The sequence below is a fragment of the Callospermophilus lateralis genome, chromosome 1 (genome assembly GCF_048772815.1).
Source record: "Callospermophilus lateralis isolate mCalLat2 chromosome 1, mCalLat2.hap1, whole genome shotgun sequence".
Taxonomy (NCBI): Eukaryota; Metazoa; Chordata; class Mammalia; order Rodentia; family Sciuridae; genus Callospermophilus; species Callospermophilus lateralis.
Genome location: NC_135305.1, coordinates 127,477,841 through 127,503,531, shown reverse-complemented (window position 1 = coordinate 127,503,531; position 25,691 = coordinate 127,477,841). Strand labels below are relative to the sequence as shown.

The 25,691-nt window shown below is 55.5% G+C and overlaps 1 protein-coding gene across 1 annotated transcript in view; it reads left to right on the top strand.

Moving 5' to 3' along the window:
- Positions 1–828: 828 nt before the first annotated feature.
- Adgrd1 (adhesion G protein-coupled receptor D1) overlaps positions 829–25,691 on the top strand; it is a 97,410-nt gene continuing 72,547 nt past the window's right edge. The window contains 5 exon segments of the mRNA XM_076866320.2: positions 829–1,292; positions 1,372–1,408; positions 9,391–9,474; positions 13,608–13,730; positions 22,309–22,488. Of these exon segments, the coding sequence (XP_076722435.2) occupies positions 1,227–1,292; positions 1,372–1,408; positions 9,391–9,474; positions 13,608–13,730; positions 22,309–22,488 (490 nt within the window). The 5' untranslated portion in view covers positions 829–1,226.

Below are 25,691 nucleotides of genomic sequence, written 5' to 3'. Positions count from 1 at the left end.
GCACAAGTTAAACTCACCGTACGTTTGGACACCCCTGGGCTCCTGCCCCGTGGAGCCTGGAAGTGAAGTTCTTGTCCTCTTTAGGAAGCATGCTGAACTCAGGACTCCTATTTCCCTTTTAAAGTCAGGACGGCTGAGATTGTGATGATATCCAACGTGTTTATTGGCTGTTATCTCCGACTTTCTGACAATAATCATGGTGGCATCGACTGAGTGCTGCGGCCCTTTCCCACTGCTTCCAGAGCCTTGCTCTTCAGCCCTGTTTCTCTGGGGCGCCTGTGGAGCAGCAGTGTCCCCTCTGTAGTGCAGATGAGGGACTTCAGGAGAGAGACAGAGATTTGCCCAGGAGCTCAGTGGGGAGGTGCAGAGAGCTGTCACAGGTGCTGTGGTGGGGAGGGGGGATGGCGCCTGCTCCTTGGGAAGGGGCCCTGGTGGGTGGCTCTCCCTCCATTCTTAGCATCAGCTCCCAGGGCTCCATGGGGGGCCCTGCAGGTGTGAAGGTCCAGGTGCTCACTACTGTTTGGCTGTGAGGGCGCCGTAGTGTGTGTGTACACGCAGACACACCCACACCCACACCACGCACACTGGTATCTATACACAGCCCCACAGCCCCCCGCCCCCCCCCCACCCCGTGTGCACACCCCACACCCACACCCCGTCTGCGTCGGGTCCGGGGTCCCGAGGCTGCTCCCATGGCTCCTAACAGCCTGGTGTTAGGACCCAGGAAGGACGCAGCGGGGCGGGATATAAATAGAGAGAGGAGGACAGTTTGAGGAGAGCTGACCTCACTCCCTCTCCACCCAAGAGCGGCTGGCGGAGGTGTGGAGCCAGACCAGAGGGAGGCCGAGGGCGGGCGGGACGCTGGGAGCAGCTGGAGCTCCAGGGCGCGCAGCTGGGAAGCCTCCTTGCTCCGCCATTCTGGGCAGGAGAGGGACACGCAGCTCCAGCTGGACAGAAAGGGGACTTGGGACTGCCACCTGGCCTGGGTTCCTCTTGCATTCCACGTGGCTCTGGACGCCTGGGCTCCTGGATCACCGAAGGAGCTCCAGTTCTGAGACAGGAGAGAAACCCCGCGTGCTTCCAGAACCTGTGTCACAGACTTTGAGGAAACGGACTTTCTGACCCGAACCTGAAAAGATGCCCCTCTCCCAAGGAGCCAGAAGGTAGAGGACACAGTCTTCCACCCTCAGGAGTTCCGCTTGGATCCCCTGCAGCCTCTGAGAGCCATGAGGCAGCCGCGGCCCCTCTGCTGCGGGCCCCTCTGGCTGCTCCTCACCTGCTACAGTGCTCAGGTAATGTGCCTGGTTGGGAGGGACGCTGGAGTTCTGTGTGAGGTTCCCCGTGTCTCACGATGTGGTCTTCCCTGTGCAGGTGCGAGGAGCCCACGGCAGGTCGCAGGACCATCCAGGTACGAGACCCATCCCCTGCTCCGGTGGGGCCTTCCCTCCTTCCCAGCTGGGTGCTGCCCAGTGACTGGCTTCACTCTGAGGCCACCAGTGACGGCCCTTCTTGGGCTCCTCTGCCCCGACGCCCCTACCCCACAGCCCCGCCGGCCTCGTCTGCATCAGTGTCCTGGGCCCTGGGTGGGGAAGTGGCTCTGTCCCCACCGGGCTGGGTCAGGAGGGCTCTTGTGATCCAGGAGACCTCAGGCTGAGCTCTGTCTCAGTTCGCATCAGGTGCTGGTGACATGAGGCCCCCAGAACAGCAAGCCCTGGAGCCCCCAGCCCCTTGGGGTGCCCAGTCTTGGACGTGGGACCTGCTCACCAGAGTGGCCTGTCTTTGGCCATGTGATTCCCCAGTCTGGAGGTTGGAGGGTGAGGTTGCCCAGGAGGACGGAGGAGCAGCCTGGGTACTGCTCAGCCAGCTCTCGGCCAGCTCTCGGCCAGCGGGCCTGGCATTCCCTGCGCTCCCGTGCCTCTGGGTGGCAGTCGGGGCGTCGGGGACCTGCGAGTGACCCTTTGCCGGGAAATGCTGACTCAGGCTGACAGCATGGGGTTCCCGGCCGCCCCATGGTGAGCAGTCCTGCCCTCATTCTGGGGAGCCCGCCCAGATCCACAGCCAGGTCCCCCAGGGCCCCTCACAGGAAACCCTTAGAAGTGGGGCCCACTTGGCTATCTCCCCCCACGGGTTGTGATGCTGCCAGGCCATCGGTCCTTGTCATCACCTCCCTTCACCCACGCTGGGGTAGAGACTGCTCTCTCCGCTCCATGCTTCTGGAGTCTTCTGTAAGAAGGTGCTGAAGCTGCGTCCCTCCCTGGGTCAAACACTAAAGCCAAGAAGCAGAGCCTGTGGCCTGGGCACAGGGGACAGGTCAACGCTGTGTTGGTGGAGGCTGTTGGGCCAGACCTTGCTCCCACTGAGGCTGGGATAGGAGATGGAGAGAGGGCAGCTGAACAGGTGTCCTGGCCAGGGAGTGCCGCTGAGGAGGTGGCCCTGGGCCAGCCCTTCCCAGATGGTGGCCTCTGACAGAGCGTCCTCACAGCTTGCGTTCTGAACCCTGAACTCCAGGGAGCAGTTGGAATCCGTCAGTCTTTCCCTCCACATAGAAACGTCGCTCCTGCCCGTCCTGACTTAGTGTAGTGGAGGCCCTTTCTTCTCCAGCCGGCCACCTAAGGAAAGCAGCTGTGCCTGTAGCCATCAAGGGCCACTGAGACGCAGAGTCCTGCCGTCTGGCCCCCGCTGTCTCACCTTGCTTTGGCCTCCCCCTCCTCCTCCTCTGGCCACTCCCTTGTCCCTCTCCTCATCACAGCCCTGCACTTTCTCTTCCTTTCTGCATTTCGGGCTCTGCTTACCCCTTCCCATGGGGAGGCCTCAGTGGCCCCGGGGCACTGTGTTCCTGTGGCCCCAGAGCCCTGGGGTGCTACACCCTGGCTATCCCCTCAGGGTGCTCACTGAGTGACAGCTGCCCTGGGGTCCCTCAGGAAGAGCGAGACCTGCTCTCAGTGTTGGTGAGGAGGGCATCAGCCTCGGCAGCAGCAGGCAGTGCGAGGGGCCACCGCCAATGCCAGTCAGCCAGGCAAGTCCCACAGCAGCCAACCAGGGGCATCCACACTCCTGAGCTCCAGTGGAGCCGTGTGTCCTGCCGACAGCACACGCTCCAGCCACAGAGCCGGTCCTCTGTGGGCCTAACCAGGGGCTCAGGGCTGTGAGGGAGCTGGGGGTGCCGTGCCAGAGATGGCCGAGGGCAGTTGGGAGACGCGGGAAGGCAGGCAGGTTCAGGGGCCCGGGAGGTGAGGGCTAGGACATGGGGAGGCCTTTTTGGGGAGGCCTCCGAGGCCGCCACGCTTTCCCTCGATGGTCCTGCCCCAGCACCAGGCCTCCTGCCCAAAAAGTGCTTGATGAATATTTTCCCAGCTATCTGTGTACCACCCTGGAGGACTGGCTGCGCTTTGGCAGAACAAGTGAACATGCTAGCCCACCCGCGTGCCTTCAGCCCCCAGGGGCTTGTACCTGTTTGTCTGTCTACACTGGCAGATGTTGGTGCTTTCTACACTGGCCCTGGTGCCCCGATGCCTGCTGGGCAGAGAGGGAGTTAACTTTACAGACAACACCAGGTCAACGTGAGCTTTTGTAGTGACCGTCCACTTGCGGCCAGATCGTCATCTTAGAGAATCGTACAAGGTTGGAAGCGACACCCAAGTCTGCTCAGCCCGCCCCCCATTTCATAGGGAAACCAGGAACAGAAGGGAGACCCAGAAGGGAGCAGGAGCTGGCAGGGCCGGGACCCTCAGCCCACCTGAGACCTCTCCCAGGGACCCAGGCTCCACATGCGGCCTGCTCCCAGGCCAACCTACGAAGCCAGGAGGGCTGATTAGTGCAAACCCATAAATGGCCTCAGCCAGAGAAGGCAGCCACTTTGCAAAAGTTTATAAACATGCCCTTTTATAGACACATTTGTATGAGGAAAAGACCCGGTCGTTGCCGGTCCTGGGGTCCCAGGAGCGGCACAGTCCAGCCTGTTCCTAGGAGGATGGAGACTCGAGATGATTGCAGTCATTATGATTCTGTGTATTTACACAGCACGTAGCTCAGAGAGGACGGCCTAGCTGATAGGCCACGGCAGCACCACATTCTTCATCTTCCTGGAGAAAGGGAAATGTGTTCGTGATGGAGCCTTTAAAACTAGTGCCTACGGCCTGTTGAACAAATGGAAATTTGGCAGAGACAGATTTGCAGGGGAGCAGGATCATGCAATGTCAACGCTCTGTTGTCCAAGTGTGGCTCATCCTGGCCCCTTGGTTCTACCTGTTAGTTACCTTTTAAATCTCTACATTAAAAATGTGGGAGATTTCAAAAACAAAACCCCAAAGCCCCCACCCACATGCACACACGCACACACACACGCACGAGCACACACATGCATGTGCACACACATGCACATGAGCACACATGCACATGTGCACACATATGTGCGCACACACATGTATGTGCACACAAACGCGCGTGCACACATATGCACATGAGCACACACACACACACACACATGCACACACACGAGCACACATGCCTAAGCCCTGCTTCACCAGGGGCTGCCACCCACCAAGGAGAGCAGAGTCCGGCACAGGGGCAGGTGTGGACACATGACCAGAACTGCCCAGTAACCCCAACACCTCTGGAAACAGTAAGGAACAGGGACCTGCACACGGCGGTGTCCAGGAAGCCAGGGAGGCCATTCAAGTGCAGCATCCTGTGTGCTGAGCATCCTGTGTCCAGGATTAGAAGGAGGCATTGGTGCAGAATGTGGGAGACCGTGCCCCAGGCCAGGGGACAGCAGGCAGAGTCCCGCAGGGAATGAGTGAAGATGGAGCCCAAAGGCCAGCAGTGAGGGACAGGGCTGGCTTCCCCCAAGTGGGCAGGTCTCCTGAAGCAGCCCAAGGGTCAGGGACTCCCTGGACTGACGATAGCACTGGCGGCACTGGAAGGTGGGGCGGCCCTGACTCCGTGATGGGCTCGCCCATGGTCAGCGGGCCACTAGGCCTGACTCCGAAGGGCCCAGGTATCACTGGGCGATGAGCACTGAAGATCCCTGTCCCGTGCGACCTCCCCCCATTTCTCCTGTCCCCTCCTCCCTGCTTCCCGCTGTCCCTCTCCCCCTCTCCCTCTTCCTGTTCTTCCTCTCCTCCCTCCCTGCTTCCTCCTCCTTCCCCTGCCCCGCTCCTTCTTGTTCTTTGTCCCTTCATTTTTCAGGGCTGGGACTGTCTGAAGTCCCCGTGAGAGCAGGCGCCGCCCGGTGAGAACAGAGCGCCCTGTGCCCGGCCCTGCGTCCTCTCGTCACCCTCACCCTGGAAAAGAGCCACAGGCTTTTCTACCAAGAAGGGATTTTCTGGTTTTTACAAAACTTTTAGGGCTACAAGTGGTTTTAGGGTGTACAGGGACCCTCTGGGCTGGAGCTAGTCTACCCCGTTAGCACCACATGACTTCAATTTAAAAAGCTGCCAACACTGAAGATCTAGGAGGTTCCAAACTTAAAACATCTGGATCCCTGAGCGCCCTCGAGACGCAGGGGACCTGGAGATTCTGGGTGGACCTTCCTGCTGAGCAGGTCAACCAGCCTGGGATGGCCACCTTCAGTGGACAGTGCACGCTTGCTGCCTGGCCACAGCTCCGCTGCCTGAGCTCAACCAGGGACATGTGTGCTATCGGCAAGCATCACACCTGTGTCCCCCAAGGTCCTGCTCAGAACTGGCCAGCAGGTGGCTGTCCCTAGTGCTTGCTTCCTTTCTATGGGCTAACTCAGCAGTAGCCTCTGGGTCTTGTGGCAGCAGGAGCTTGGTTCTGGGCTGCTTGTCAGCAGAGACAGTGGGCAGCCTTCACACCTGGCCATCATGGGCACTGCTGGGTCCAGGTGACACCACTTCCCTCCTCACCTTTCTGCCCAGAGCCACTGTGGCCCTTTGTGAATGGGGACAGAAGAGCGACCTACAGGTGGGTTCTGATGGCCATGTCTTTGTAGAACATGTTACCTTATTTCTGGTTTTATCCCAGGTGATTGAATAACCAGCCAATGAGGATTTCCCATCTCCAGAGTGACAGTCTTGGGTCTCAAGGGTTCACGATGGAGGACGAGAACGCATGCTTCTGGGTGTTGCTTTTCTGGGCCTCCATGTGCCTGCAGGCAGCAGGGGGCAGTGCTGCTTCCCCTGCACCTGGTCGGGCTGTGCCCATCTGTTCTCCACCTGCTAGGGAACCGACTCCGTCCTTGGCTTATGTGTGGGGCTTGTGCACACTGGAGGGACAGATGCAAGTGACCAACGCAGGCAGCGACCTCACGCGAGCAGGTGTGGGTCACCCTGTGGGTGGATCCTGGTCCTAGGAGGAGGCTCCAACCTTCCTCTGCATTGTGGCCTGCTGCTGCCCAGGGCCACTTCAACAGTGCAGTGGATATCAAGTGTGTTTTAAAGGTACACAGGATCTAAATTCAGAGGACAATAGTCAATGCAATAAGAATCTCCTTGCACGTGACACCCCGTTTCTCAGTTTCCTTATCTCCCCAATCCTGGCTTCAGTTTCCATGCAAGTGCCTCACTCTCTTCCTCTCCCTCCCTATCCAAACACATGCATATCACAGTTACCTGTAGCTTTTCTCACTTGAGTTTTTAAATTAAATTTATTTGAATGGGACATAAAAACATGACAGTTGTAGTAGCGAAGGAGTATGATGTTGAGTGCCAACACTCACACAGTGGACAACGGTCTCCCCAAACGTTCATAGCTTCCTGTGGTGAGAGCATTCGGTCCTTTCTGAAGCTCCTTGAGGCACGTGGTGCTCGGTGCCATCGAGAGCCCTGGGCCGCACAGTGGCACACGGGGACTTCTGCTCCTATCTGCCCACGATGATGCCGTATCTTCTTAACTTACAGTGTCAAGAGTGGTCCATGCACCTCAGCCTCAGCGGCATCCATCGTTGCATGGATGTCCCTCGATTATTTAGCCAGCTTGTGGGTGAGCGCTGAGGCTGTGGTCAGGCTTTTGACCCTGTAAGAAATTCAACAAGGAACACCCTTGCACACAGGTCTTGGATCACGAGTACGTACGTCTCTAGGATGAATCAGCGCACTAAGGGACCGTGTGCTTGGGGTCTGTGTGGACGGTGCCAGATGGCCCTCCAGAGAGGCCGCACTGACTGCACCCCTGACACAGGGGATGTGCTGCTTAGTCCCCTCCCCCTCTTTTCTCTCGGGTCCAGTTCTGGCACACGTCTTGCTGTGGTTTGACATTTCTAAAGCTATTCGAATCTTCTTCTTTGAATTGCCTAATTATGTTTGATGCCCAGATATTCTGTTGATTTGCTTTCCTTAACAGCAGGAGTGTTTGCTGATTTGCTTGTGGTGCCAGGATGGAACCCAGGGCCCTGCACTCTACCCCCGAACCACAGCCCTCGTTTGTAGGAGTTTTATTAGCATAATGAGTTTAACACATATAAAAAGAAATCAGCATGTTTCTGTCATGAATTATATAAACCTTGTCCCCAGTTGGATCTAGTTCGATTTTTTTTCTGCACAGAAATTTAAAAAATTAATGCAGTTAAATTTATAAGCCTGGAAAGCTTTCTATATCTGGTTTTATTGCACTTTAGTCTGATTCATCTAGGTTGCCTGGGTGCACGGAGTGGGGGAGGCTATTGACTCTTTCCAAATGGCTAACTGCTTCCAACTCTTTTTGTGGAATGAGATTTCTCCCGATTTAAAGCACCAGCTTTATCCTAATCAGTGCCACCTGTGCCGGGAGCTCAGTGGCCCCTCCTTCCACTGAAAGGCAGACTGTGGCAGACACCATTCTGCTGTGGGGCCTGTCCCCTGCTGTCCTTGTCCAGTCCTGGGTATTCTGCTTACTTATTTGCTTATTTATTGTGTGGTGCTGAAATGGAGCCCACGGCCCCACACATGCCAGGCAAGGGCTCCCCACTGAGCTGCACCCCAGCCCTTTTTCAGTTTTGCTTTGAGACAGGGTCTTGCTAAGCCATGGAGGCTGGCCTGGAACTTGTAATCCTCCTGCCTCAGCCTCCTCTGGAGTAGCTGGGATCACAGGCGTGGCCACTGTGCTTGCCTTGTTCTTATTTATTTTTTAAAAAATATGAGTTCCATAATCAAATTTCCCCTCACAAGAGAGCTCTCAGCACTTTCCCAGTATTTATAGATTAATTAAAGGGCAGCTGATATTTTTATGCTAATCAATCTGTTCTCCCCAGAGTAAGTCAGGCCTTCATTTGCTCAGGGCATCTTCATGAGAATCTTGTGTGATTTTAGTTCTTTTGTTCTAAAAGGTTTTCTTTTTATTGGTTGCATTTAGAAATGAGAACTTCTTTTTTTTTTTTTTTTTTTTTGGCTATTGTTGAAATACAAAAAGCTATCGGCTTTGTACATTACATTTGAATGAAACTCCTTGCTCAATTCCTCAATGATTTGAAGTAGTTTTCTACCCCGATTATCAGGCATACTTCCCGTGACAGTGATGACCATTCTCTCCTCTTGGTGACGTTTCTTTGCAATGGAGAATATAAAGGGCACTCTATGTCAGTGGACGTCAAGGGTGCCTGCTATAGCTGGTCATCTGGGCAGTAATTGGAAAGGACTAAAAGGATGTGCTCAGGGCTGCCCATGCTAGAGCCCACTGGAGCAAAGATGGGACCCTGACTTCTTTTAAGCTGGAGAATGGTGGCCCATCTTGAGGGGATGTCACCTTGCTCTGTTATAACGGACAGGTGGAAAAGGATGACCAATTCCTTCACAGAACCCTGAGAATAGACAATAATATACCCACATAAGGTCCTGCTACTCACAGTACTGGTCTCAGAGAGGACATCTGGAGGAAGCAGCCATAGGGGAAGGACCAGGCCTGGATGAAGAGAGGCCTGTGTGTGAGTGCTGTGTGCTGGCCAGCACAGGTTGGAGCAAGAGTTTCCCCAGTAGGTGCAGAATGCGGTCATCCTACAGGTCATTGTTAGGATGAGATGAGGTGTTTGCCAAGCACCTCGAGGGGGTCCTCATAAACACAGGGTCCTCTAAGCTTGTTTTAAGCTTGTTTCCTTCTGTGGTCCAGCCGCATCAGGTGCTATCTCTAAAGCCAAGTTTGGTGACGGGATGATGGACATTCTCGCCTTTTTCCTGATGCCAATAGGCACGGTCCTGGCCTCCCACTGTCAAGCATGAGCCGAGGCTGCTGTTCCCATGGGTTAAGAGGCCTCCATCCATGTGGCCTGCTTTGTCCAGTTAAGGAGCCACTCATCGGTTTCTAGTTGAGTTCTTGTCCCTCCAAGTAGTTGTGTTGAACTGTATCAAACGCCTCTTCAGCCACGGGCTGGTCACGGTCCTCCGTCTCCAGGTCCTTCCCCATCTCCAGGTCTTTCATTGTTTCAATGGTGATTTGAGAGTTTGATTTCTTTTCCCCCAGGGTTTGCAGTCCTGGCTTCTGCTTCCCATTACTGGCCGTTGGAAACCGTGGATGGGATTCATGAACTTCAGGATACAACTGGAGGTAGACCTGGTGTGCGAGCCTATAGGAGGGAGGGGTGGCGGAGGCGGGGCCCCTGGAGGACAGAGGAGGACGGAGGTCGATGGCATCTGCTTGGAGCCAGATGATGCTGGTGAACCAGTATTTGTGCAGCTTTCCTGAGGATCATTGCAAAATATTTCCCTAGAACGTCTGTATCTTCTTACAAGGGAAGAACAGAATCTGATTCAGAACACGACTGAGATGTGCATTTACTCAAGACCTTATTGCAGGATTTCCTCGGCGGAGCCTCCTGAGTGTGAGGCCAGTACGTGTTTGCAGTGCAGGTGGCGTCAAGGTGTCAAGATCTGGGCCACCCACAATGGGCTCACAGGTTGGGGGGCACTGTTTCACCAGGCAAAGCTGTCCTGTCTACGGCCATGTCGTCACACACCCCAGTCAGTTCCCACGGAGATGAAATGTCACCTAGGACATGTCTAACGATGGAGAGTGTCAGGGTCTCTGGTTCACAGCTCAGACATCTGTTAGCAGGAGGAAACTGAGCTATCCCTGAGCACTTTCCCCATTCCAGTGAGAATTTCTCCTTAAGGCCCAAGTGTGAACAGCCGGAGGTAGCGTTCAGTTCACCTTGGTCTATTCATTGCTGGAGAGTCCACTGCGTGGCTGACACACAGGGCAAAGGCTGGCTGTATGTCCCGACTCGGGCTCTAGCCATGTTCTGGCCAGTCCTGAATCCCCACGTGGCTGGCTGGCTGCCTCCTGCACCAGCACACAGCGATCTCCTCGTCCTTGTGACACTTGTGCTATGGAAGTCACTGCTTAAGGTCCTAAAACGCTTCCTCAAAACCTGCCTGTTGAGTGGCAGCAGAGCCAGTGTCTGCCCCGGGGCAAGGTCGAGGAGAGGGGCCGTGAAGGGTGCGTGGCTGTGCAGGCCCTGTCCCCAGCCTGGCTGCCCCCAACCCCCCACCCCCACCCCGAGCCTCCTGTGATGATCTGCATGGCAGGGACAGAGTGTCCCTGTGCAGGTGTGAGCCCAGGTGGGCTCAGAGTGAAACAACCACTTTCCCTGGTTACAGTCGAATGTGCTTTTCCCAGGGCCTTTGTTTTCAAGCTTTTGAAAAGCAGTCATCTCACTGAGTGGAAATGGATCATTGTTCAGGACCCAACCACTAAAATTTCAGCAGTCATTTCAAACAAGAGCCTGAATAATCATGCATACATCTCTGTCCTGGTCCCCGAGCTCATTGCTCTAGGTTCAGTGTTCCTGACTTTGCACACCTTGCCTGCGAACACCCTCCTCGTGCAGCGGCCGTCACTCAGATGTGAGTGACGCGGGGCTGGGTTCTGCTCCCTGGTGTGTCCACTCCAACAGCACCTTCCCAGCCCTGGAGTGCATGGTCACAGCACACCCCTCCCTGCTGGCCCGCTTTGTGTGACCCTACTGTCGCCAGGCCTCCAAGGGACAGGAGGGGGAACAGGCACCCTCGGCACCTCGTGTGGGGACACTACCCACTGTGATGTCTCAGGGACGAGCCGCTTGGCTGTTTGTGGCCGACCCCTGTCTGTGCCTTTGTCACTGTCTCACGTGGCTGTGTCCATGCCGTGTCCCCCAGTCCTGTGCCATTGTGACTGTCAGCGCTCTCTTCATCAGTGGCCATGTTCACTCTCATATCTCTCAACCACGTCCCCTGTGGGGCGAGGAACCAGCCCCTGGGGTCTTCGGGGGTCCTGGCTGGGGGCTCTGCGGTACCAGGCAGGGGCTGGGGGAGGGTGGGTGGCGTTGAGAGATATGTGGTCTCTTGTTCCTTGTCTCACTTATCTGTTGTCTTTCTCTTTTGTCGCCCGCCCAGCGCTGCAAGCCCACAACCTCACTGTGCTCCCTCCCCACAATTCCACCCTTGTGTTTGCCAATGACTCTGCCTACTCCAATCTCTCTGCGACCGTAGGTGAGCAGTGTCCGCTTCCTCCCAGGCTTTGATCTACAGTGAGTTCAAGGCCCATCCCCTCAATCTGCCGGACTCGGCTCTCAGCCAGCAAAGGAGCGGCTAGCCAAGTACAGGCTGAGACGGAGCCAGGTGATAACCAGGTGTTACAGGTGTGACCAGGTGATAGCCAGGTGTCGCCAGGTGTGAGCCAGGAGTTAGCCAGGTGTTGCCAGGTGTGAGCCAGGGTTAGCCAGGTGTTACCAGGTGTTAGCCAGGAGTGAGCCAGGTGTGAGCCAGGGGTTATCAGGTATGAGCCAGGGGTTAGCCAGGTGTGAGCCAGGTATGTGCCAGGGGTTAGCAGGTATGAGCCAGGGGTTAGCCAGGTGTGAGCCAGGGGTTAGCCAGGTGTTACCAGGTGTTACCAGATGTTAGCTTGGTGTGAGCTAGGAGTTACTAGGTGTTACCAGGTGATAACCAGGCGTTACCATGGGTTAGCCAGGTGTGAGCCAGGTATGAGCCAGGGGTTAGTCAGGGGTTAGCCAGGTGTTACCAAGTGATAGCCAGGTGTTAGCTAGGTGTGAGCCAGGTGTGAGCCAGATATGAGCCAGGTGTGAGCCTGGTATGAGCCTGGGTGAGCCAGATATGAGCCAGGGTGAGCCAGGTATTACCAAGTGATAGCCAGGTATGAGCCAGGTGAGTCAGGGGTTAGCCAGGTGTTACCAGGTGTGAGCCAGGTGTGAGCCAGGGGTGAGCCAGGGGTGAGCCAGGGGCCAGCAAGACCAGCAGGGTTGGGTCTGAGGGAGGAGCCCTGGTGTCTGGGAGGTGACCACAGCACCATGCTCTCCGGTTCACTGTTTGTCTCAGAATAAAACTAATGATATATTTTCTAAACACAGAAATAGGATTTTCAAATGGATTGTATTTTGGGAGGAGGGAAAATCATGCTCTCTTCATGGAAAATTAAAGCTGGTTTGAGAACACCTCATCCCAAAGTTGATCTCCTACCAACCTTAAGTTCAGTGACCTGAAGTCATGGGGAGCCGTCTCAGACACCCGAGGGCCACGATTCAGTCCCTGTCTCATCTAACAACCTCCAGGGCCACACGCTCGTGTTTTCCCCACGCAGCTCACAGTGAGAGAGACAGAGACTGGCATTGCTTGGTGGCTGCAGAGGACCAGGGCTGATGGAGGGCAGGGAGGGCCTCGCCTTGATCTCTTTTGACACTTCATCTGATTTGGTGTGGTTGGCCTCCAAAATTAATTTTGCCAAGCAAACAGCCTGGTCAGGGCTTTATATGGCCCAGCTTGGTTGGGCAGCTGCGAGTTGTCCAGCACATGGGGTAAGACACAGCTCTCCCCTGGCAATAAGTGGGAGAAGACAAATAATGAGTGAGTCTAAAGGCAGAAAAGACAGCTCTGAGCCAGAGGAGTTCTCGTGATGGTGGCTGTTGGAGAGCTGGCCCGGGCCAGGTCAGTCAGGATGGCCTGTGCTCCAGGAGCACCGGAAACACACTTTCTCCTTCCTTCTACATGGGGAGGGGGGCCTGAGTACTGACCCCTGCCCACAGGTGCCCGTGGCCCTGGGTGTTTATAATCGTCACCCATCGGCTCTGTAGGCCACTTACGGCATCAGACACCTTCATGATGGGAGCCATGAAGCAGGTGTCTGGGTAGAGAAGTGCCTCTGTGGGATTTGTGACCCCTGGGACTGTGCAGATGTCACCCTGGTGTCCCCTGGAGCATGGCCCCACAAGCTGTGGCTTCACACGTGTGGGACTAGGGCTCAGTGGTTGCTTCACAGACCTGTTCGGAACATGCTTCACTGGGGAGTCAGTGCAGGTGGGTGGGGGGGCCTGCAGAGCATGCGGGTGCCATTGGTGCTTGGGGACAGGGACCACCACCCTCTCGCTCCGGTGGCCCAACGTTAGCAAATGGTATAGGTACATTATCATGACGCTGTAATAAATAGGAGATGCCAACAGAACACAATTTCATAGGATACAGTGACTTATTACCTAACATTTAGACTTATAAATTATTCATCGTTTAATTACTAATAATTAAATATTAACAATGCTATTAGCACCCTAGAACAATGTGGGATGCTGGGTGTGTGTATTGTGATGGTGGATATGGTATGCATATGTGGTGCTACCTGCAACCCCTCGGGCATCCTCAGACTTCCAGGCTCTGGGCTGGCTCACGTGTGACGATGTCCCTCTTGTTCCCTAGACATTGTGGAGGGGAAGGTCAACAAAGGCATTTACCTCAAGGAGGAGAGAGGCATGACGCTGCTCTACTATGGCAGGCTCCGGACCTCCTGCATCAGCAGCCCTGCCCAGTGCGGCCCTGAGGGTGAGTGCTAGGCCTCTGGGTGCCGGTTTCCCCACGGGGCAGCACCTGCCCCTCTGGCCAGGACTGCAAAAGGCCCACTAACTGCAGAATGTATGGAACGGCAAAGTGAGCTGGGGCGTGGGGGACGTGGGCAACCTGCGTCCTGACTGTAGGCTGGTGCTGGAGGGCTCAGTGCGGGCTTAGAGAGCTGCGAGACCAAAGTGCCTAGCCTCGTAGAGGGGAAAGGAGCCCTCCCTGAGACACAGGCCCCGACGTCACGCGCTGTGGTGTCTGTGGGCAGGAAATAGACGGCGTGGCCACCGCAGCGTTATTTCTGGCTCTGGTCATGTGGGTGACGGACCGGGCGGGGCGTGCCTGTTAACCCTCACGCAGGTTTGCCTCAGTCAGGCCCAGGGAGGGTGGCGGGACGCTGGATGGGACTGTCCCAGCCCATGGTTGCAGGCCTGTGCCCGCAGCAAGTCCACGTGTGCAAGAGGGAAACGAGGGCCCTTCCTGCCTGCTTCTCCCTGCAGCCTGCGCATGCAGCCTGACTCCACACGGCCTCGCTGGGCCGCCTGGGAACCCTCAGGGACTGCCATCTGCCGTCGTCCAGCCAGCTGGGGCCTTCAGGGTTTTCTTCCTTGAAGCAAAAGGAAAGGGTCCATTTCTGGGGGGAAGTTGACGCCGCCTCTGTGAGGCTCTGAGACTTGGGGGCAGACGGCCTCGGGCGACGGGTCGCTGTGCGTGGTTCTGAGAGAACACGCAATTCCCTGAAAATAAGCAAGTGCTGTACGAGCCACAGACACGAGGCGGCGGCGTTTTGGGCTTTGGGGACCTGGGATTGTATGGAGCAGCTCTGAGGTCGGCCGCTGAGCTGGGCGCACAGACAGTATGAGCTGGTCCTAAGTCAGACCTCAAAACACACCAGGCTGTTTGTCTCTCCAAAGCCCAAACAAGCCCAGGCCCAGTGACAGCAGCTGGCAGCCAGGAGAACAGAGTGTCCCTGCCCCAGGCTTGGGAGGCGAGGTCTGTGAGGCTTTCCAGGGAGCAGCTTCTATGGGGAAGGAGCCTCTCCGCAGATTGGGCTGCAGCACGGGACTTTCTCTGGATTGGGGCTGAAAGGGCTGGCCCAGGTGTCCTGTGACTGACACCATCCCAGGTGCCCACTGGATGGGAGATGGTGGCACCGAGGGAAGGGTGGCTTTTGGAAATCAGAATCCTGACAACTTCCCCAACTCCAAGGCCAAGAACTAGAGGCCTTGGAGTGAACTTTGCTCTAGGTCCATGCACAGCTTGTCAGAAGCAGGATTAAAATTTTAATTAGCTGCCGACATTGAAAAAAAAGGAGACTTTCACCAGGCTCGGCACGCCTGCAATCCCAGCTACTTGGGAGGCTGAGGCAGGAGGATCAAAAGTTTGAGGCCAGCCTCAGCAACTTGCCAAGACTCTAAAAAATAAACAAACAAAACAATGATGAAACAAAACAAAACAAAACAACCCCAGAACAAATAGAAAATGTCAAGGATTTCTGATTTTCTTGAGAAATTGCTTTATGTTGTGCCTCTGTCTCTAGACCACCATGGCCCCCTCCAGGCCACCATCCTCAGCTTCCTGCATGTGACCTCAGCTAGGTTGGCAGGTTGGTATGTCCAGGGCTCCTGACCAGGGCTGATCCTTTCTATGGTGGCCTGGGCAGCCACACAGCTTTGAGTGGACCTCTTAATCAGTAGACAGGTCAACGAGCTTCACCCCGTGTGCCTCCCATGTGCCTCCCATGGTGTGTCAAGACCAAGGGACAGACCTTGGCACCGGAGGCCAGCCATGGAGGGGCTGCTGGGGTCTGCAGCCCTCTAGTGGCGGCTCCAGCTTTTTTCTGCAGCAGGGTCTCTCCCCAACAGGACGGCCATCTTCCTGCCTTGAGGTCCCTCTGCCTCGGGCGGCCGTGGTTGGACTCCCCTGGCCCTGGCCCACCTGGAGCCTCAGGATGCACCATCCTGGTCACCCACACTTGGCCCTCGTTTGCTCAGCCCTGAAGAAGTGAGACATCCAGAGCTGGAATGGGGGAGAGCTAGGGCTTGCCTCTCGTCCTGCCCTGGGGACAGCCTCCTGCCCTGGGACCACCTGGAGCCCTGGGGGGTGTCCCTCACATGTGCACTTGACATCATGGTCAGACCCAGGAGGAAGCCAGGAAGCCTGAGGCAACTGTGTCTGGGACACGATGCTGGCGAGATGGACGCTGGCCCTGGAGAGCTGGACTTTTCTCCCCGTGTCTGGACTTTGGCCTTGCAGAGCACCTGGTGCTGGGCCCACACAGGTTGCTGCACCCACACGGGGTGATGCATGCATTTCCCACTCACTGCTTTTGGTCAGGGGCTTTTCCTGGGTCCCAGGGACCCAAACAAGGTCATCTGCCCAGCATTGTTCAAATCAAAGTCTCACAGTGGGAGGGGTGCGAGGTTGTGTCAGGGGACACTGGGAACGTGACAACCGAGGGCTGTGCTCTATTTTAACACGATGTCTCATGGAGATGTGTTTCCACGCGTCACTCAGGGTGAGATCATCAGGAGGGCAAATGTCCAGAGCAGGTTGATTCGACCGTATTTCATAATAATACGGGCAGTGTCTGGACACGGCGGAGGTCGCACAGTTAGGACTTGGAAGACGTGGATGGGCCCTTGGGGATCTGTCCAGCCACCCCCTCCACACTTGGTGGGGGACATGGGGTGACAGCCCATTATTCTTATAATAAGACCAACGTTTAAGGAGCGAGGACCCCACCCCAGGCCACTTTGCATTCCTCATTCCAGAGCCGGGTGTCCTCTCCGCTCGTATTTTCAGCTGATTTTTAAAAAGAATGTGTTGGGAGGGGGTGAGGCACGAGCTCTCCAGAGAGCGGCCATCTGAGGAGCCTGGCTGTTCCCTGCTCTCTCAGAGAGAGGACGTCTTTCCCTCTGCTCCCACCCACGCAGCTCCTCCAGCATCTGCTTCCTGCATCCTGTGAGCCGTGGCGGGTTTGCCTTTTGGCAAACGCTTCATGGCCACCAGCTGCTAAATAAAGGAGCCATGGGGGCCTTGGAGAGAAAGGCCAAGGGACACTGCCAACCCCAGGGATAGTCTGTGTGCCTTCACACCAGGGTCTCCTTCCACCTGCTTCCCGGTGTGAACAGGGGCTGGAAGGCCCCTCCCTGGGTGGTCCTGGCAGACCCGTCACCCTCGGCAGGCCCGCCAGCTCCTAGCTCCCAGGCAGGGACCTGCTCCTGGCAGGTGCTCCTGTCCTGGGTGCCTGCAGTCCCTGGGCGTGTCCTCCCCAGGACTTGCAGTCCACAGGCCTGGTTGCTCAGGTCTCCCTTATGGCCTTTGGCTCTATGAGGACGGTGTCTCGGCCACCACTCCTCCGAGTGCCTGAACTCTGCACATCTACTGGACAGTGCGTCCAGGCCGACCACCCTGCTGGTGCCTAGGTCTCTTCAGAGGCCTCCCGTCAGGTGTGCCGCGATGGGCCGTGGCTGCCACAGGGTCCCTTCCACAGGCAGCAACCTGGGGTGTCTATTGATGAGGGGGGGGGTGGCCCTACTGCTCATGCCAGGCGTCCCCGCCACAGTGAAAGGTCAAGTGACAGTGAAGACAGGCACGTCCCAGCACGGAAGGGTCCACCATAGAGCTGCTTCACTTGCTTGTTCCCGTCTCCGGGGGATCGACTGCTGTTGGTGACAGTGATGCTATCCGACATGGAATAAACCACAACCTGGGTGACGGCCAGAGGAAGAGGAGGAGGAGGACCAAGAGGGAGAGAAGGAGGACCCACCTTGGACCCCTCTGACGTTGGAAAGCCGTTCCGGACACTGTGCCACATGCTATCTTGGGTGACTTCCACGAGGCCTTTGATCGGCTCAGCCGCGAGGGCTTCTGCTGCCAGGAAGGCGTGTACCTGTGGGACCCCTCAGCTTTCCCTTCCTCCCTCCATGAAGGTGTCCTGCTCTGTCCCCTGAAGATGCCCAGACCTTCCCCGGCTCTGACAGCACAGGAGCGGTGGCTAGAGGATCTCCCTGCGCACTTCCCTCTCTTGGGACTCAATGACTCTCTTCCCTTTGCGTGAGGTCATTGAAAAAGCTGTCAGCAAAATGCTGCCCTTGTTGCAGGGTGGAGGCTGAGGATGGACTGGGGATCACCAGCCCTGCGTGGACTCAGTCGCTGTCCTTCTTGGGTCTCTGGGTCAGGGGACCACAGTGAAGGAAGTGGTTCTCAAAGAAGCTTTCATCCACTGTGCCTGCCTTAGAGATGGGGTAACTGGGCCCACGGCAGGGCCTTGGTGGCCATTAGCCTTGATGTCTCTGGTGCTCCTGGGTTGGCCAGGAGGCTCTCGACCCTGCAGTCTCTGCTGCCCACACAGGCTGGCTGGGAGGAGCTGGCAGCTGGTCACTCCATGGCGGAGAGACTCAGCCCTGGGGCGTAGCTCATCTGCCTCTCTGTCCTGCATGGAGGCCACATTGGATGGAACCCCAGAGTCCAGAGGTTCCCTTTGCGTCACCTATGCACTTAACAAAGAGAGAAACTCGAATTTGATTCTAGGGAGCTTGGTCGACTAAGCAGGTCCAACTTCCTGAGAGGCACCGTAACCCTGGGTGACCAGGCCAGAGCCCAGGCCTTTCTGGCCCAGAACCATCTTTTGTTACTTAAGGTGTTAAAAAAAAATTTTTTTGAGATAATTGTTAATCAATAAATGGTTGCAAAAAATAATGAGATCTCATGCGTCCTTCACCCATGTCCCTGGATGCCAGCATCTTGTATAATCACAGGACAAAACTAACATCCCACTGACCTCATTCAGAACATACGAGCTTCACCTGCCCCTTTGAGGGTCTACAGGTCTTTGGAAGTGGCAGACTCGGAATGATTTGGGTTTCTTAAAAATTTCAGAACTTGCTATTGTTTCTTTGTCCAAGGTTTCCGGCTTCTGAGTGCTCGTGCACAATCGCACTCTCTCTCTCTCTCTCTCTGTTCTGGGGACTAATCCCTGGGTGCTCACCCACTGAGCCACATTCCCAGCCATTTTTATTATTTATTTTGAGACAGGGTCTCACTAAGTTGCTCAGGGCCTTGCAAAGTTGCTGAGGCCAGCTTTGGACTTGTGATCCTTCTGCCTCAGCCTCCTGAGCTGCTGGGATCACGTGGCCCTTCCACCCAGCCTGACTCAACAGTGTCTCTTTTGGCTATTTTCTCATGAGTCTCAAAACTCTATGGGTACCGAGTGGACTTTGGTCTGTGCTTTTCTGGCCAACCCTCTTGTCCACTCCTGACCATCTGTCTGCAGTGCACGGAGTTCTCCGGGTACTAGCCCTCTGCCTGGGTCCTATGGCTTCTGCTGGGAGGCCAGGCTGGCAGCTAGGGGTCCTGTGACACTTGGCCACTGGTGGCCTCTGCCCCTTCATGCTAGGTTTGGGCTGGTCACTCACAGCCCACAGGCTGGGGCAAGGAGCACTCCACAGGCTCCCTAAGAGGTGAGTGGCTAAGCCTCCATGTCTACAGCAGTGGAGAGCCCTTCTCTGCCTGGACACTGTGGCAGGCTGACAGGCAGCCCTCCAAGAGGCCCAGGCGCTCATGCCCTCAAGCTGGGACTGGCTGTTTTGTTGGGAGGATGAAGAGTTGGCACTTGTGGAGGTCATGGGGAGCCGGCCAGCTGCCAGGAAGTGGTCCTCGGATTCTGGCGATCACATCTTGAACGTACAGCGCTGTGCACACGAGGAGGGAGCGGCCTTCTCGTCTGCTGGAAGCCATGCAGACCTGTCCCTGCACCATCGGCTATGTGGGGCACACGTGGCAGACATTTCTGCCACCTGCCACATCTGGTTCCCGGGTTTTGTTCGCCGTCCGTCTTGTTGAAGGCCTTTCCTCGGTGTCTGGACGGAGAGGCACCCAGGGCTCAGCAGTGTGGACTCCCCCTGTCAGCACCCTGCTCCTCTCTGGTGCCATCTGTTTTCCCTCCTCTGGACCAAGTTCAAGACACGGTCCCCCACATGGCACTCTCAAGGTCCCTGTGCATCTTTTCAGACCCCTGGAGATGCAGACAGAGGTTGGATCAGGCCCTACCGGGCCGGAAGCCAGGCCGAGCCACTGACACGAAAGGCTGGCCTCCACCACGGGCCTTCTGCCCACCCTGTGTCCCCGGGTTCAGCACCAACCTACTTTCCATCTTAATTTTTATTACCTGACCCTTACCTGACACTGTGTTGAATTTTTTATTTTTATTTTTCTTCTGGCCAGAGAGACATTAGGCCAAGACAGGATTATTTTTAATTGAGTGAAAGGAATTTTTAAATGCAGCAAGTTTTTGTAAAAAGATTGACTTCTGTGAATTCCACTGGGAATACGTTTCATAACAGGAATTTCACAATGTGCTGTGCTCACTTCCCTGTGAAATTGGCTGTTCCTGAGTGCAGAGACGCCTCAGGCAGGCTGGGGTTGGCGCTGGCCTCGGAGCCACCACAGTGCAAGGCGGGCTGGGGGGGAACAGCTGGTCTGGCCCCGGAGCCCTCCTCTGCCGTGCCCCAAGGTACAAGGGTGAGTGTGGATGCAGGCCAGGCCTGATGTCACCGCCTGCTCCTGAAGTGGCACCTCCGTGATGGGGACAGGTCACGGGCGTCCCCAGGGCTCTGCTCTGCAGGACTCTCCGTGGCTTAGGCTCCACGCTGGCACCTCCCAGAAGTCCAGGAAGGCCCGGGTACCCTCCGGCTTTTGAGATTCTTCTTTTTAAAAAATACACTTTTGGTCATCACACAGCAGTTGTGCCTAATTACAGGGCACAGTGAGATCTTCCAGGCATGTGTATGGTGGACACTGAGCATATCAGGGCAACAGGTACCTCTGTCACCCCACAGGCTTGTCATTTCTCAGGTTGGGGATGCTCCAAATCACAAGGTTTCCTCTTCTATGAAAAATACAAAGGAGAAATTTCAAGCTGGGGTGATAAAAATCGTGCTGTTTCCCACATTCCAATCGATGGCGTAGGCCTGAACCCACTGTCTACAGAGCAGGTCACCCTCACAGGCCTTTGGAGGAGTCGCCTCTATGTGCTGATCCACAAGGCATTGCCCAAGTGTGGCAGTGGAGGACATGGGTCATACAGGTGATCAGGGACTCTCAGAACTGTGTCCTCAACCTCATCTGAAGCTAGACCTAAAGTGACTTTGTTGCCATTTGTATAAATAGACCCAGGACAAGCGCAGCCCCCTGCCTAGCCTGGCTTGTTTCCATCAACCCTGGGCAGGTCACGGGCACGCTGTCACCACAGTGCTGTCCAGCAAAGAGGGACCAGGCAGGCGGCTCAGTCCACCTTACATCGAGTCCAGCAGGTGGCCAGCTTAGAGGACATGCACACACCACCTACTTCTGTTCTCGCACGCCAGGGAAGGCAGGCGGGCGGAGATACCTGCAGGCAGAGGAGCAGCAGAGGGGGAGAGGCCACCAGCTCCACAGTGCAGCCCCGGGAGGCCTCAGTCCAATGGTCCACCGGCTGGAGCCACCATGGCCCTGAGCCAGGGCCACCCAGACCTTCCCTGTCAAGAGCCGCTGGTCTTCAGGTTCAGTCTGCGTCTGTGGAGGGAGGGACACGTCCACCCTGTCCGAGCTCCTGCACACCAGTGCTGGGGACAGTGACCACTCAGTCCAGCACAGCATCGGGACTGGACTTGCTGCTGTGTCTCTACCAGCCTCACAGATTCAACCCTTGGACTTGAGCTGCACAGACAAGGAAACCCTAGAAGCTGCTTCTAGGCAGCTGAAAGGAAGTCCCCGTTGGGATTTACCCTAAAGGCATAGAATTTGAGGTATGTGGTGGGGACTAGCTTCCACTTCTATTTGGACTATTCCTTCTAAAATTTGAAGAAAACCCTAAGACTCAACAGTGAGACTGTTTAAAAAAGCTGTGAGTCCTGGTTAGGATGTGGCGCAGCTTGGACATAAAAATGACGGGCGGAAGAGCGTTTACGGATGGCAGGACGGTCACAGGTGGTCAGCTCCTCCAAGAACGAGGTTTATGAGTGCGGGCATGGAATGGATCCTTTCTCTGCAAATTCGTTTCTGGTGGAGATTTTGAGGGAGCTCTGCGCCATGGGTCTGGTGAAGGGGCGGAGCCCAGGCTGGTGTGTATTTCTGTCTGTGCCACAGGTTAGGCCACTTTTGATCTCCATTGCCACTGTGTTGGTGGCCTTGGGCAAACTGGCCTCAGTGGCCTCCGCTGTGTCATGGGGGTGGCAGCAAGGTTACTGCACTCTAAAAAGAGGCAATTCAGCTGCGCTAATTCAGATGCACATCTGTGATCTCAGTGATTTGGGAGGCTGAGGCAGGAGTTTGAGGCCAGCCTCAATAACTTAGTGAGATTCTACCTGAAAATAAAGAAATTAAAAGGGCTGGGGTGTAAGTGGTCGAGCACCCTTGGGTTCCATCAAAAAACAGAAAAGGAGGTAATTTATATGAAACCTTTAGAAAAGTGCCTGGCATCCTGTGAGCCCTAACAGATGGTGGCTGAGAGCACCAGGTGCTTTCTGGGCTCTGAGCAGCTCTTCCCTCGTCCTTCCACTGACCCATCCTTCTCTCTCTTCAGGGGTCACATTCTCCTTCTTCTGGAAGACACAGGAAGAACAGTCCAGACCCATCCCTTCTGCATATGGGGGACAGGTCATCTCCAACGGGTTCAAGGTGTGCTCCACAGGCGGCAAAGGCTCCGTGGAACTGTACACACGTGAGGATTCCATGACCTGGGAGGCCACCTTCAGTCCACCGGGTGAGTGTTGGCATGGACCCAGTGACAGCCCGGCAGGACAGCCTGCACAGTGCTGCTCCCCACACTCCTGCCCTGGGTCCCCGGTGTGGTGCGTGGTGACAGTTGCTGCTGCATGTTCCCACACACAGATACAGCAGTGCAATGTGGCAGCTCAGCTCCCCAGCACCTCCCTCCCTCCCCCTCTGTCTTCGTCCACTGTTCTCTACTGACCTCCCTTGAGTTCTGTGAGACCCCTCCCTACATTTCCCCTCCTGTTTCCTCCTCAGCTTCCTCATATGGGGGAAAACATGCAACCTGTGACTTCCTGAGCCTTGTTTATTTTGCTTGACATAATGCTCTGGGTTCTACCCATTTTCTTGCAAATAGCATGATTTCATTCTTCACGGCTGAAGAAGATCCATTGTGCATCTCACCACACTTGCTTTTTTTGGGGGGGCTTCTAATTAATTTATTAATTAATGTTAAATGAACATATAGGGGTAGGGTTGTAGCTCAGTGGTAGAGCGCTTGCCTCCCATGCATGAGGCCCTGGGTTCAATCCTCAGCACCACATAAAAATAATACTAATAATAAATAAATAAAAATAAAGATATTGTGTCTATCTACAACTAAAAAATTTAAAAAAATGAATATATAAAACATAGCATTTTCATTTTCATCTGTTGTAAGCATACAATTTAATGACTTTAAATACATGAAATATATTCACAATGCTGTGTGACTGTCACCACCATCTAGCCCTAAAACCTTTTGTTATTTTTTTATTAATGAATTTATTTATCTTCATTAGGCATATATGACAGCAGAATGCATTTTGATTTATTGTTCACAATTGCAGCAGAGCTTTTCATTTCCCTGGTTGTACATGGTGTAGTGTCACACCACATGTGCAGTCATACACATATCTAGGATAATGATGTCCGTTTCGTTCCACCATCTTTCCTGCCCCCATCCCCCTCCCTCCTCTTTACCCAATCACAGTTCCTCCATTTTCCCCATGCCTCACCTCATTGTGGATCAGCATCCACTTATCAGAGAGAGCATTCAGCCTTTGGTTTTTGGGGATTGGCTTACTTAGCTTAGCATGATATTCTCCAATTCCATCCACTTACCTGCAGATGCCATGATTTTATTCTCTTTTAATGCTGAGTAATTTCCATTGTGTATCTACACCACATTTTCTTTATCCATTCATCTGTTGAAGGGCATCTAGTTTGCTTCCACAGTTTAGCTATTGTGAATTGAGCTGCAATGAACATTGATGTGGCTGCCCTACTTTAGTAAGCTTAAGTCCTTTGGGTATAGATCAAGGAGTGGGATAGCTGGGTCGAATAGTGCTTCCATTCCAAGTTTTCAGAGGAATCTCCACACTGCTTTCCAGAGTGGTTGCACCAATTTGCAGTCAGGGGCTCCTTCTTCAAGAGGCTCCCTGGGCAGGTGACCAGGAGGGCGGGCTGTGCCTCTGGCAAGCAGCTTCCTGCCGGGTCAGACCTGGGCCTGCAGCCCTGAGCAGGAGCTCTGGCCTCATGCAGGTGGTTGTGGGAGCCTGGGTTTCCATGTCAGTACCAGGGGATTGGGTGACCCTGCAGGTGCTCAGCTGTGGCAGGGGTCCCGATGGAAAGTGGTGAGCTGCCCCCACTTCCAGGTTTACCAGGTGGTGAGAGAGTGTTTGGGGTGTGGAGGCTGCAGATTCAGAGAGCAGGCAGGGGTCGGGGGCAGATGTGGGGCACTGGGTGGCGAGTGGTCTTGGTGAAGGAGGGAGGGTGGGAGTCAGCAGAGGGGCCAAGCTCATGGCTGGGAGAGAAGCCACAGAGTTTCTGCTGGGGGGTTCTCAGTTTCTCTGTCATGGAGTTCACCTGCAGGGCCTGAGGTCACAGGTGTGGGCAGGGGTGGTGTGGGAAGGCTGAGGAAGGCCTGCAGTGGACACTGGAGAAGGGGAGAGGTGACCTGGGCCTCTGGAGGACTTCAGGATAGTGTTCAGGGAGGGCCCATATAGAGGCCCCAGAGGGCAGGGCAGAGGTTGGGATGGTGACCCAGGAAGGCCTAGGCTGGTGCTCTGCCCAGGAAGTGACAGGTTTGCAGCACTCAAGGGGAGCCCTGACTGGCCTAATGGAGGGAGGGCGCGTGGCCCAGTAGACTCTGGAGCCAGGCAGCCTGGGCCAGGTCTGGGCCCTGTGCTTGTAGCCACGTGAACCTGGACACCTTCCTACCACACCTGCTCCCTCAGTTTCCTCATTGCAATGTGAGTGACAGGATTGCTTCACAGGGAGCCTGAGCCTAGGGAGACAGAGCCTCTAGGGAGTCCATAGGCCCACGGGCTCAGAGCCAAGGGGCACGGGCCTGGACGTGTCCGCCTGTGCTTGGGAACATGGGGAGCATACGCTCTGAATTAGCTCCCAGACCCCCTGGGCAGGAGACTGCCAGCCCCACTCCACACAGCACCATCCGAACCTTGTCGAGAGCTCCCACTGCCGCTGTCTGGGCTTCAAATCTCAGCACCTCATCTCTGTGCCCTTGGACTGGCGGGACAGACAGAACCAGACACCTAGCAGGTTCTTTGAACTTGAACTTGAACGTGTATTAAGATGAACTCAGCCATTCCCCTGGGGAAACAGGACTGAAAACGGCCCTGCAGGGCAGCGTGCTCTTCACTGGGTCATCCCTGGGATTTGTCCTTCTCACTGTGGAACCCAAGGGCAATGACACCTTGGGCCTGTTTAGGATCCAAGTGTCCAGAGGCTCAAGATTATCAGAAGGTTGCACAGTCCTGAGCGAGAGGCCCTGATGTATGGCTGGGTGATGTGCAACCAGCGAGCAGGAGGACGTGTGTCCTTTTAGAGGGCTGCTGCTTCCAGCAGCAGCAAGCCCAGAGGACAGCCAACCAGAGGCTCATGACATGGTGGATGACCATCCAGGTTGGACGCAGCTTCCTATGGCTGAGCATGGCCTGCATGCCAGGGTAAAGGGTGCCTGGAGGCTCACTGTGGAGCTGCCCAGGCAGCCAGGAGGCTGGTCTTCTTGCCACATCACGGCCACATTGGCTGCTGTCACACACGCTGCGTCAGAGATGAGGGGGCTGCCTAGGGCGGGGGCTGAACGGGGACTTCAGATGCTTCTGCGGTCCCATGCTGGGCTGCTTAGGCCATGTCTCTAGAAAATGTTCTCAACAGTTCTGACCATGAGTTGTGATTTAATTTTAGAAC